Genomic DNA, 13,907 nt, shown 5'->3' with positions numbered 1-13,907 from the left:
CCATTTGACTTAGAATAAGATATAGCTTAGACCTTCAGTAGCATCAAACTTGGTGGGGGAGCTTGATAAAAATGCAGCTACTTGAATCCCACTCCAAGAGATTCTGATCAAATCAGTCAGGGGTGGGATCAAGGCATTCGCATTTTTAACACCTCCCCGATTCTCATACAGGGAAACCACAGATTATATTTTAAGAAACAGGCCTGGCGCAATGCCTCATGCCTAGAATCCTAGCACTTTGGGAGGCTGAGGAGGGTGGATCACTTGAGCTTAGGAGTTTGAGACCAGCCTGAACAACATGGTGAAACCCCGTCTCTGCAAAAAATACAAAAAAAAATTAGCCAGGCGTGGTGGTACACACCTGTAGTCACAGCTACTTGTGGGGCTGAGGCAGGAAGATCACTTAACCTGGGAGGTTGAGGCTACAGAGGCAAAGACCATAACACTGCACTCTAGCCTGTGTGACAAAGTGAGACCCTGTCTCAAAAAAAGAAAAAGAATTGTAGGCTTGGCTTCGGGATACTGAGTTCAAATCCTAAATTCATTATTTTCTAACTTGTGAACTTGGGCAACTTTTAAATTTTTTGTATTAGTCCATTTTCATGCTGCTGATAAAGGCATACCCAAGACTGGGCAATTTACAAAAGAAAAAGGTTTAATTAGACTTACAGTTCCATGTGGCTAGTGAAGCCTCACAATCATGGCAGAAGGCAAGGAGGAGCAAGTCATGTCTTACATGGATGACAGCAGGCAGAGAGAGCTTGTGCAGGGGAACTCCTCTTTGTAAAACCATCAGATCTCATGAGACTTATTCACTATCATAAGAACAGCATGGGAAAGACTTGCCCCCATAATTCGGTTACCTCCCACTGGGTCCCTCCCACAATATGTGGGAATTCAAGATGAGATCTGGGAGGGGACACAGCCAAATCATATCATTCTGCCCCTGGTCACTCCCGTATCTCACGGCCTCACATTTCAAAACCAATCGTGTCTTCACAACAGTCCCCCAAAGTCTTAACTCATTTCAGCATTAACTCAAAAGTCCATAGTTCAAAGTTTCATCCAAGACAAGGCAAATCCCTTTCACCTATGAGCCTGTAAAATCAAAAGCAGGTTATTAACTTCCTAGATACAGTGGGGGTACAGGTATTGGGTGAATACAGTCATTTCAAATGGGAGAAATTGGCCAGAACAAAGGAGCTACAGGCCCCATGCAAGTCTGAAATCAAGCAAGGCAGTCAAATCTTAAAGTTTCCAAAATTATCTCCTTTGACTCCGTGTCTCACATCCAGATCACACTAATGCAAGAGGTAGGTTCCCATGGTCTTGGGCAGCTTGGGTACAGCCCTCCTCCCAGCTGCTTTTCACAAGCTGGTGTTGGGTGTCTGCAGCTTTTCCAGGCACACAGTGCAAGCTGTCAGTAGATCTACCATTCTGGGGTCTGGAGGACAGTGGCCATCTGCTCACAGCTCCACTAGGCAGTGTTCCAGTAGGGACTCTGTATAGGGGCTCTGACCCTACATTTTCCTTCTGCACTGCCCTAGCAGAGGTTCTCCATGAGAGCCCCACCCCTGCAGCAAAATTCTGCCTGGGCATCTAGGCGTTTCCATACATCTTCTGAAATCTAGGCGGAGGTTCCCAAACCTCAGTTCTTGACTTCTGTGTACTTGTAGGATCAACACCAAGTGGAAGCTGCCAAGGCTTGAGGCTTGCACCCTCTGAAGCCATAGCCCGAGCTCCATATTGGCCCCTTTCAGTCACAGCTGGAGCAGCTGGGACACAGGACACCAAGTCCCTAGGCTGAACATAGCAGGGGGACCCTGGGCCTGGCCCATGAAACCACTTTTTCCTCCTAGGCCTCCAGGCCTGTGATGGGAGGGGCTGCCATGAAGACCTCTGACATGCCCTGGAGACATTTTCCCCATCGTCTTGGGAATTAACACTCAGCTCATTACTTATGAAAATATCTGCAGCCTGCAGTGGACTTGAATTTCTCCTCAGAAAATGAGATTTTCTTTTCTATCACATTGTCAGACTGCAAATTTTCCAAACTTTTATGCTCAGCTTCCCTTATAAAACTGAATGCCTTTAACAGCACCCAAGTCACCTCTTGAATGCTTTGCTGCTTAGAAATTTCTTCCACCAGATACCCTAAATCATCTCTCTCAAGTTCAAAGTTCCACAAATCTCTAGGGCAGGTGCAAAATGCTGCCAGTCTCTTTGCTAAAACATAACAAGAGTCACATTTGCTCCAGTTTCCAACAAATTTCTCATCTCCATCTGAGATCACCTCAGCCTGGACCTTATTGTTCGTATCACTATCAGCATGTTTGTCAAAGTCATTCAACGAGTCTCTAGGAAGTTCCAAACTTTCCCACATTTTCCTGTCTTCTTCTAGCCCTCCAAATTTTTCCAACCTCTGCCTGATACCCAGTTCCAAAGTTGCTTCCATATTTTCAAGTATCTTTTCAGCAACACCCCACTCTACTGGTACCGATTTACTATATTAGTCCATTTTCATGTTACTGATAAAGACATGCCTGAGACTGGGAAGAAAAGAAGGTTTAATTGGACTTACAGTTCCACATGAATGGGGAGGCCTCAGAATCATGGCAGGAGGTGAAAGGCAATTCTTACATGGCAGCAGCAAGAGAAAATGAGGAAGAAACAAAAGCAGAAACCCTTGATAAACCCATCAGATCTCATGGGACTTATTCACAATCATGAGAACAGCACAGGAAAGACTTGCCCCTATGATTCAATTATCTCCCACCGGGCCCCTTCCAAACATGTGGGAATTCAAGATGAGATTTGGGTGGGGACACAACCAAACCATATCATTCTCTGATCCCCAGTTTTTTAATCTAAAAATTGACATTTGAAATAATACACACCTCAAAAGTTGTTGTGAGAATTAGAGAGTGCTTAGCAAAGAGAATTAGAGCGCTTAGCAAAGAATCTGGTGCAAGAAAGAAGCACTCAGTAAAGGTTAGCTATTAATATTATCATCATGCAAATCCAAAGGGGCTTAGATATTTTCTTATTTATCTTTTCATTCTTCCTTTCTTTCCTTTTCTCTTTTCTGTTTTTTTTCCCATAAATAATAATAATAATAAAGCCTCACAATTCATTCAGCAAGGTGGAAGTTTATTTAGCTCTCAGACAAAAGTCTGGATGTGAAGTAATCCAGGATGGGTGTGGCAGCTCTGAAACCCAGGCTTCTTCCCTCCTGTTAGGTGTGGCCCTCATCCTCAATATTCAAGATAGCAGCTAGAGCTCTAGGGATCATGTCTGCGTTCCACATAGCAAGATGGAGGAGAGGAAAAGAAAACTCAGGAAGGACACTTCCTAAAGGTTGCTTACTCCCACACTGGCCTGGAGTTAATCACCAGAAAGGCTGAAAATGTGACCAATATTCCAGGTAGTCATGTACCCAGAAAAATGTGATATTGCAATGGAAAACTGAGAGGAAGAAATATGGAGGAACAATTATTGTTCCCTCATGTACCCAACCCTAGGAGTCTAACAGATTTGGGTCATTCCCCAGAAATCCATTCTCATCCAGCTTTTACCTGCTTATTTCTCAGGTAGGGAACACCTTCCCCAAAAAAGGTAGTTGCATAGTTTGCTTATCCTACTCAGCTTGGCTTACTTTCTTTCTAAATTCCTCTTATACCTTTTACCTCTCATCCACCAACTTCATACATTTTCTAACTGTCCAATTTTAATAAGCAATACAATTATTATAGAAAAGTTAGAGAACACAGCTAAGCATTTAGGAAAAGAAGTGTTTTTTTCAACATTCAAAAAACTCACCATTTAGAGATAACCACTTCTAAAATATTAGCCTATAGTCATCTAACATTTTCCCTAGGTAAAAATATACATGTGTATTTATAATGAAAATCTAGTCTACATAATTGTTCTTAACCTCTTCTGTTACACTTAATGGTATATTATCAGTAATGCTCAATGTTATTAATTATAAAAAAACATCAATTTTAATGACTGCAAAGTTTTTCATTGTATGGGTATGGGTATATAATAATTTATTCAACCAGTTCCCTGTTTATTCCACAGCATTATGTTAAGCCCCCTAGTACATACATCTTTGCTCATTTGTCCACCAGTTTCCTAGGGATGAGCTGTGTTCCTGTGGTTTTCTCATCCCTGGGGTCTCCTTACTGTATCCCGGGACCAGCAGAAAAGGGCACCTCCACCATTCCATCAGTGAAGTATTGTTAGGTCTTATCTCTACCACTAAGCTGCTCGGAATTTTTTTTTCAAATGAACATTGTGGATTCAGGAGATCTATGAAGACCTAAATTAATGCCTCTCTATACCCCATTGCATGAATAGCAAGATTATAAATAGCAAGACTGCTACAATGAGAGGTGATTACATAATCCCACTGCTTGGAAAAGCACAAAATAAAACACGACACTAGGTGACTGAAGCACTTCCTCTTAATCTGTTAGAACTTGCAGTTTGCCAAGCAGACTTCAAGCAAGACTGGAGTGAGGCCATTTCTATGTGAAAAAAACAAGTTCAATTAGTAAAAATGCATTTGACTGAAATAATTATTTAGACAACTGATTTGACAAATGATTATGCTTGAGCTGATTTTTTTTAAAAACTGACGATTGATCTCTGACTAATTGTTTCTTTGTCTCAGCTGAGCTTCCTAATGATCCAAATGCTCATTTTATAAATGAATACAGTTTAAGAAAGATTAAGTAACTTGGCCATGATTACACAAATGGAAAGAAGTGGAGCCAGAATTCAAAATCAGTATTCAGATCCAGAAAGAGTCACTGACTCCCCTCTCATAGATGTAGAGTCAAGTTCACGACCCTGTGCCTTGCATAGTGATTAAGAAAAAGGGTTCTAGCATCAGGTAGTCTGAGTTCATGCCCCATATCTGCCATTTCCCAGCTGTGTCATCTTATGCAAGTTAATAAACCACTCTGTGTCTCTGTCACCCTATCTTATAAATGGGGATAATGAGTGTCTATCTCCAAGGACTACATAGATTAAATGAGATGGCCCACATACACACTTAGCACATAGGAAGTGCTCAGTAATTAGTTATTAATATTATGCAGGTGTCATCTGAAAACCTTGGCTGAAAGGGTCATAGACATGGTGGTCATCAGGGTTCAGGTGTACATGTGAAGGTTTGTTATACAGGTAAACTCGTATCACGGGCATTTGTTGTGCAGATTATTTCATCACTCAATGAATGAGACTTCCCGTTGCTCCTCGTTCTCCCCAACATTTACCATTGTCAGTGTTTCAGATTTTCACCCTGCTAGTAGATGGGAAAACTGACAATCATGCCTGCAGGTCTGATACATGCATCTGTAAGTGTACATGCAGCCAAAGCAGAGGAATCCAAAAAGCAGCTAGTGATACCAGAGCAAGTCCCCATATATACTGCACCACCGCTCCAGTCTAAATATGTTGAAGAGCAGCCTGGTCATTTACAAATGGGCTTTGCTTCCATCTGCACTGCAACTGGTCATTATACTGGCTGGTGCAAGGGTGTTTATGTCTTTGGGAAAAATGGGATAATTGATACAGTAGAATTTGGAAAAGATGCTCATGTCTATCTGAAGAATCCTCCTCAAGATTTTCTTCCAAAAATGGGAGTTATTACGGTTTCAGGATTGGTGGGCTTGGTTTCAGCGAGAAAAGGTTCTAACTGTAAGAAAATTACTTATCCTCTGGGACTGACTACTTTATGAGCAACTGTTTGCTACCCAGTTTGGTCAGTAATAATTGCTAAGGTAACAGGGGAAAAGGTATATGCTACAAACCAGCACATTTTTGGAGCAGTTAAATCATTGTGGACAAAAGCAGCAAAAACGAGTCACTCCCTAAACCTAAAGAAAAAAAACTAAGCTAGGATCCTCCGCCGAAATAGAAGTACCTGCAAAAACAACTCACGTCTTGAAACACGCAGTGCCCTTGCCAACAGAACTCAGCTTAGAAGCAAAGACCAAATCAGAATCCAACTCAGGTGCTACACAATTCATGCCTGACCCCAAGTTCATGGATTGTGGGTGGTCCCACCCAGAAGATATAGATAAGTACAGCACTGGAAGCTGAAGTAGACTGCATAGAGAGACTACGTAGAAAACTACAGATGTGTGAGGTTGCAAATAATGATGAAAAAAATCATGTAATGGGTAATTGATACATAGAGTATTACTTAAACCAAGTTTTTCCCTTACCTCTCCAAATGTGCAATTTGATAAATTACATAAGTGGTTAACACACAAACTGTGAATGCAATGCAAACAATATTAAATGATTGATGAGGAGACATAGGTAGACGTATTAGCTTGAATTCAATGACCTTTAGGGGTATTTATTTAAAAAAAAAAAAGACATGAACTCCAGTGAGACCAAAATCTGTAAATGCATGTATGTGTATATAAAGACATACATATATATACGTATAAACATATATTTCTGCTCCAGCTTTCCCAAATTAATGTCAGTTAAATTAGAATGGTGTGTGGAAAGATGTGTTTCCCTCCGTGTTTTTTTGTTTTGTTTTGTTTTGTTTTTTTGCTGATTTCCTAGAGCTGGAATAAAATATCCATGTTTTATGGGAAAAAAAAATATTATGCAGGTATGCCCCAGAGAAAGTGTAGATTCAGTTCCAGACCACCACAATAAAGCTAATACCATAATAAAACAAGTCAAACAATTTTTTTTAATTTCTCAGTGCATATAAAAGTTGTATTTGGCCAGGCATGGTGGCTCACACCTGTAATCCCAGCACTTTGGGAGGCCAAGGCAGGCAGGTCATGAGGTCAGGAGATGGAGACCATCCTGGCCAACATGGTGAAACCCTGTCTCTACTAAAAATACAAAAATTAGCTGTGCATGGTGATGTGTGCCTGTAATCCTAGCTACTCAGGAAGCTGAGGCAGGAGAATCGCTTGAACCTGGGAGGTGGACGTTGCAGTGAGCCGAGGTCGTGCAACTGGACTTCAGTCTGGCGACAGAGCAAGACTCTGTCTCAAAAAAAAAAAAAAAAAAAAGTTGTGTTTACACTATGCTGTAGTCTATTAAGTGTGCAATAGCATTATGCCTAAATAACAATATATCTAACTTAATTCAAAATACTTTATTACTAAAAAAAGTTAATGATGTTCTGAGTCTTCAGCAAGTGGTAGTCTTCTTTCTGGCAGTGGGTCTTGACTCAATATTGATGGCTTGCCGCTTCACCTTGCATTTTTATGTCACAGAGACAGCTTCTTTTCTTAAACCTCAGACTGTCTCTGCCAGCTTCAAACTTGTTTCCTGCAGCTTCCTCATCTCTCTCAGCCTTCACAGAATTAAAGGAAGTTAGGATCTTGATCTGGATTAGGCTTTGGCTTGAGGGTCTGTTGTGGCTGATTTGATCTTCTACGCAGACCAGTCAAACTTCCTTCATATCAGCAATAAGGCTGTTTCACTTACTTTTCATTTATGAATTCACTGCGGTAGCACTTCTAATTTCCTTCACGAACTTTTCTTTTGCATTCGCAACTTGGCTGTTTGTCACAAGAGGCCTAGCTTTTAGCCTATCTCAGCTTTAGTCGTGCCTTCCTCCCTGAGATTAATCATTTCTAGCTTTTGATTTAAAGTGAGAGATGTGAAACTCTTCCTTTCACTTGAAAATTTGTAGGCAGTTGTAGGGTCATTAATTGGCCTCATTTTAATATCGTTGTGTCTTAGAGAATAGGGAGGCCGAAGAAGAGGGAGAGAGATGGGAGAATGACCAGCTACGGCAGCAGTCAGAACACAAACATTTATCGATGAAGTTTGCTGTCTTGTACGGGCACAGTTTGTGGCGCCCCTCCAGACATTACGAGAGCAACATCAAAGATCACTGATTACAGATCACCATAGCAGACATAATAATAATGAAAACGTTTAAAATATTTAAAGTTAGTAACAGTTACCAGAATGTGACACAGAGACACAAAGTGAGCACAGGGTGTTGGAAAAATGGCGCTGATAGACCTACTCAACACAAGTTGCCATAAACCTTTGATTTATAAAAAACCCAATATTTGCAAAGCATGTTAAAGCAAAGTACAATAAAAGGAAGAATGTTTGTATCTTCTGTTCCTCCAGACTCTCAGCTAAGTACATATCTTATTGGTCTGTGCCATTGCAGGTACCTCGAGCAAAGGCCTTATGCAACTACAGAGGGCAAAATCCTGGTGACCTAAGGTTTAATAAGGGAGATGTCATCCTTCTCCGGAGACAGCTTGATGAGAATTGGTACCAGGGGGAAATCAATGGCATCAGCGGGATCTTCCCAGCCAGCTCCGTGGAAGTCATCAAGCAGTTGCCCCAGCCACCCCCGCTCTGCAGGGCCCTCTACAACTTCGACCTACGAGGCAAGGACAAGAGTGAGAACCAGGATTGCCTGACCTTCCTCAAGGTAGGATTCTGGGTGAATCCTAGAGTCACCTGGGACCACATAGCAGAACCAGAGTTGCTTGTTTAATATTTGCTGATTTTTAAAAATTGTATTTTAAATATATTATTATTTATTATTTTATTCATAAAATATATTTTGTCCATAAATTATATATATATATATATGTGGTGCATCTATATGTAATATGTGTGTACAATTCAGACTACATGCAAGTGAAATCTCTAGAGAAATCTACAAATAAGTGATAGAAGTCTGTAAGCCTTTTTTATTGTAATTACAAAAGTATTCACTCATTCATTCATTCATTTATCCTGAAACCATTGTAGAAACATTTGAAAATACAGATAAGCAAAATAAGGAAAATATTATACCACTATATAGATACAATCACTGTCAACAGCTTGAATAACATATTTGATTTATTCATTCTATCATTCTATCACTTTTGAGCACTTACTCCTTGCAGGCCCTGGGAATAGGACGTGAATAAGTCAGAGTCTCTGCTGTCCTCACAGAGTAATAGGAAGAACAGATACATGGACAGAAAATTACAAACAATTTGATAACATGCTATGTAAAACTACAGCCTCTACCTCTTTATTACGTATGTGTAAGGGTATTCTTGCGACCAAGTTATGGTTACCTAATTCTTCTCATGTACAACATTCTATCTTGTTGTAAACATCACATTCAAAACACTCCAGACACGCACAATAACATAATCGTGCCTTTCTCCATAAATAACCTCTTGTAAGACATGTTTTCCAAACATTAATTACCCTAAGATTTCTTGTGCCTCTCTTTTTCATTAGATGATTCCCCACCATTTGCAAGTAATGACAGTTGTACTGAAGTCTACGCTACTTTAACTCTCTGTATTCAGTATTTGTTATTCCATAAACATTCACATCTCTCATAGAGACCACAGTTAGAGTTATTTTCATTCTTCACCACTCGTGATAAGTAGATCAAATGTAAGTATAAAAAGTGGCACTGCTACAATAGCTTAGGCAAGGTCTTTCGTTTTACAAAATATTTTTATTCTACCACTACCAGAAAGGAGATTTACTTCAGGTTTTCTCAAACTAGACAACCTCTCTGTCCTCCATATTCTGAGATAACGATCTTTATTATTGCTATGGAACCTCAGAGCAAGACTCCTAAGAAAGGTCATTCTGCAGCCCACACAGCAAAGTGTAGACCTAGACTACAGTTAGAGGAAGGTCAGTTCAATTCCACAAACATTTATTGAGTATTTACTTTGTGCCAGGCATTAGACACACAGCTGGAGGAAGACATAAGGGAGTATCATCGTCTGTGTCTCTCACCCTTTCTGGGAATTTGTAAACTGGGGCACTTACTTCACACACTCGTTCATTTCTTGAGCCCATCCATGTGCCAAGCTGGCCATTGGAGATAAAGTGATGAGTCACTGTTACCTTCACAGAGCTGGCAATCTAGTGGAAGAAACAGATATATAAATGGGAAATTATGACAAAGAAACCAAAAGAGAGGATTTGACCCATTCTGGAAGGCTGTGGAATACACAGACTTCTAGGAAATCTCATGTTCTAAACTCAGCATATCCAAATTAAACTCAAGATCTTCCTTCCCAAAGCTGTTCTTTTCCTAGTGCTTTCTAGCTCAGTGAATTGTGTAATTTATTCAATGTCATATATTTATTCCTGCATGCATGCATTCAATAAATATTTATTGGCTGACTGCTAAAGGGGAGCCACTATATTAGGTGCTAGGGACAACAAAGATTAACAAAACAGACAGAGGCTCTGCACACATGGAGTTTATGGTCTGATAGGGTAGACAGACATTAAATAAATAATAATCTCTTGGCACGATGGTTCACGCCTGCATTCCCAGCACTTTGGGAGACCGCGGCGGGCAGATCACTTGAGGTCAGGAGTTTGAGACAACCTGGCCAACATGGCGGAACCCCACTTCTACTAAAAATACAAAAATTAGTCAGGCGTGGTTGCCCGTGCCTGTAATCCCAGCTACTCAGGAGACTGAGGCAGGAGAATCGCTTGAACCCAGGAGGCAGAGGTTGCAGTGAGCCAAGTTCGCGCCATTGCACTCTAGCCTGGGCAGCAGAGCGAGACTCCGACTAAAAATTAAAAAAAAAAAAACAAAAGAAAGAAATAATAACCTATAAATGCATAATTGCACATGTGTAAGAGCAGGGGCCCCCAACTCCCGGACCACTGACCAGTACCGGTCCGTGGCCTGTGAGGAAACGGACCGCGCAGCAGGAGGTGAGTGGTGGGCAAGTAAGCAAACCTTCATCTGTATTTATAGCTGCTGTGTTTATAGTAATGGGTCGCGTTACTGCCTGAACTCCACCTCCTGTCACATTAGTGGCAGCATTAGATTCTCATAGGAGCGTGAACCCCACTGTGAACCGCGCATACAAGGGATCTAAATTACATGCTCCTTATGAGAATCGAATGCCTGATAATGTGAGCTGGAGCAGTTTTATCTTGAAACCATCCCCTATTCCCTACCCTCTATCCCCACCTTCTACCCCCCGCATCCGAGGAAAAATTGTCTACCACGAGACCGGTCCCTGGTGCCAAAAAGGTTGGGTACCGCTGTGTAAGAGGAAGCTAAGAAAGGGTATAATGCAGTAACAGATTTAAATTTAAATTAATTCTAATTCCTGAGGCGCATGGAACAGAATGTCAGAGACAGATCAGAAGGTCTTTAGTGGATGAATATACAGGTTGAACTTGAATGTTGTATGGACACAGCAAGGTGTTTCTAAAAAGGCATTAAATACAAATAATCACTGTGTCCCATATGGCTTCATTTGTGTGAGGTACAGGAACAGACAAAATAAATGTATAATACTAGAAGTCAGAGTGGTGGTTGCCTCTTAACAAGTGGTGGGAAAGGGCACAAAGGAACCTTCTGGGTGCTGGGAGTATTCTATACCTTCATCTGAACAGGGATTTCATGGATATACTCAAATGTAAAATTTCTCAAGATGTGTGCACTTTATTGTATGCATGTGTGTATGTTTTTGGAAAGGTTTTTAAAAAATATGTATGTTTATATGTGTGTATGTTTTGTCTTGATAGAAAAGAATCTGGAAAAAATGTGTTATTCAAGCTGTTGACAGTGAATGTATCTTTATTGTGATACAATATTTTCCCTGTTTTGCTTACCTGTATTTTCAAATGTTTCTACAAATTTACATATAACCTTTTATAGTGAGTAAGAAAAATCTGAACAAAAAGTTGCTTTATGTTTGATGCATTAAAAATTGAATAGGTTCTGAAAAGTCTTCAAAATGAGCATAAAATTCATTTTTCTTTTTGGAAAGCTAAAAGTCCTTGTCCCTATGGCTTCCATCTTTATTTCTCCATCAGATAAATTTAAGTGAAAAGCTTGGACCTACTGGTGATTAAAAATTAGAAACATTTCTAAGTTTTCCTATTGGATTCCATTGATTCTCCAAATTATTTCTACTCCCCTATGGTCTCAGTGATACAAACACTGCCCTTTATGGAGAAAGTTCATTTTAGCAAAAGACTTCCCAAATAAATCAAGCACAAGGTACATTTCTCACACTTTACACCATCTGAGACTCCAAACTGATCTCTGCTGAGAGCTTTTACTGCCTGAAAATGAGAGTAAATGCTGACCATGAGAACTTCTCTTTCAGGATGATATCATCACTGTGATCAGCCGAGTGGATGAGAACTGGGCAGAAGGCAAGTTAGGAGATAAAGTAGGCATCTTCCCTATCTTGTTTGTAGAGGTACGTGAGTATCAAGTCTACATCTGATTTACACTTATACAGATATATGCATGTGCTACAGTGATGCCTGAGAGCAATTGCTATTTGCTATGAGGCTTATTTCAGAACTAACTAAAATCTCTAAAGAAAAGATGCCAGACAATAATACCCAATTCTGGCAAGCGTCTGGGGAAATGAGCCTTTTCCATTCTCCTGATGGGAATGTAAATTGGTGAAATCTGTCACATGCAAACTCAAATAAACTTATACCAAAAATATTAAAAATGTGGGCCTCCTTTGAGTCAGTAAGTCCATCTGAGAGTTTATTGTAAGTAAATATTTAAATAAGTATGCAAAGATAAATGTACAAAATATTCAAAAATGTTCACCATAACATTAGGTGATGGTATATAATTATGAAAAAAAAAGAAATACTCTAAATAGTCAACAATAAGGACTTCATTTTTTTTAATTGTGGTAATGAAAAAAGTGTCTCTCTATGGATAATACTGTAATACATGGAGAATAATATTTAATATCATAAAGTGTTTGATATGGAAAGATTTATGATTCATTGTTAAGTTTTTTTAAAGTTTAATAGGTATAGAGTTTCAGATTTGTTGGATAAAAGAGTTCTAAAGATCTGTTTCATAACAGTGTGAATATACTTAACACTACTGAACTGTACACTTAAAAATGGTTCAGAAGGTAAATTTTATGTTACATGTCTTTTATCACAATAAAAAAATAAGTTGGACCATATGGAACTAGCTTTTAAATATATGTGTGTTTATATAAATGGATAAAGGACTAGAGAATGATATGTACCAAAATGTTAACATTTGTGATCACTACATGATGAGATTCTAGATGCTTTTCATTTTCTTCTGCCAAGTTGAATTTTCTAAATCTTCTGAAATTAGCATATATTTATTACTTCTATTTTTTAAAGAAAAATCTTCTTTAAAAAAAAAGAAAGAAAACATGCTAGGCTATGTATATCTCCAGCATAATATAACCTGTCCAGTATAATAACCTCATTAGCCATGAGCCTCACTTTAGCTTGAAGCAAGTCATTACATATTTAAAAGAGAGGTTTCATTGTTTAACTGCATTTACTGGGTGCTTAACATGCATAAAGCATTAAAAATGAGTAGTAGAAAGCTATGAAAGAAGTAAAAGGCGTGCTGTCCACGCTAGGGGCTGGAGTGTTTGAAACAGAACAGACCACAGTTGAGCAGAAGCAACCAATTCTTCTAGTCATAAGAGCTAAAGCAGGTTCTGAAATGAACGGTGTACCCAAAGCATTGCACAGCTTTCAGGGTTCTCTGTACCTCCTCTACTCCATCAGTGTTGAAGGAAGATATGGAGGAAAGGTCCAGAGAGGCTGGTCTTCTTACTGTCTCTGCTAAACTCATTCCTAATTCTCATTCCTAATGCCTTTTCTCTTGCTGGGGCCCCTTTCAGATGCAACACCCAATTCTCTTTACCTGTTCAAATTTCACTTATTTTATAAGGCTCAGATAGAAACCTACTTTGTTCATAAAATTTCAGCAAGTAGTTAAACCCTCAATGGCCTCTTGCCTCTGAATATCTGATGAGTGGTTAGTTGTACTTCACAGGCTAGCCTAACACAGAACAGGCACTCTGTTAAAAAAAAAAAAAAAATAGCTTAGCAAGTGAATGAATGGAAAATAA

At 39.5% G+C, this 13,907-nt stretch overlaps 1 protein-coding gene and 1 pseudogene across 2 annotated transcripts in view; both read left to right on the top strand.

The window, feature by feature from the left end:
* Nucleotides 1–13,907, top strand: part of LOC105466930 (SH3 domain containing ring finger 2) — a 133,187-nt gene that overhangs the window by 60,778 nt on the left and 58,502 nt on the right. For both annotated transcript variants that reach the window (XM_071098264.1, XM_011716145.3), the window contains exons 3-4: nt 8,183–8,452; nt 12,135–12,230. In XM_071098264.1, the coding sequence (XP_070954365.1) occupies nt 8,183–8,452; nt 12,135–12,230 (366 nt within the window). The remainder of the gene's footprint in view (nt 1–8,182; nt 8,453–12,134; nt 12,231–13,907) is intronic.
* LOC105466926 (MICOS complex subunit MIC27 pseudogene) lies at nt 4,849–6,526 on the top strand (annotated as a pseudogene).

Source organism: Macaca nemestrina, chromosome 6 (genome assembly GCF_043159975.1).
Source record: "Macaca nemestrina isolate mMacNem1 chromosome 6, mMacNem.hap1, whole genome shotgun sequence".
Taxonomy (NCBI): Eukaryota; Metazoa; Chordata; class Mammalia; order Primates; family Cercopithecidae; genus Macaca; species Macaca nemestrina.
Note: the sequence above shows the minus strand (reverse complement) of the source record. Positions and strands in the feature narration are given on the sequence as shown.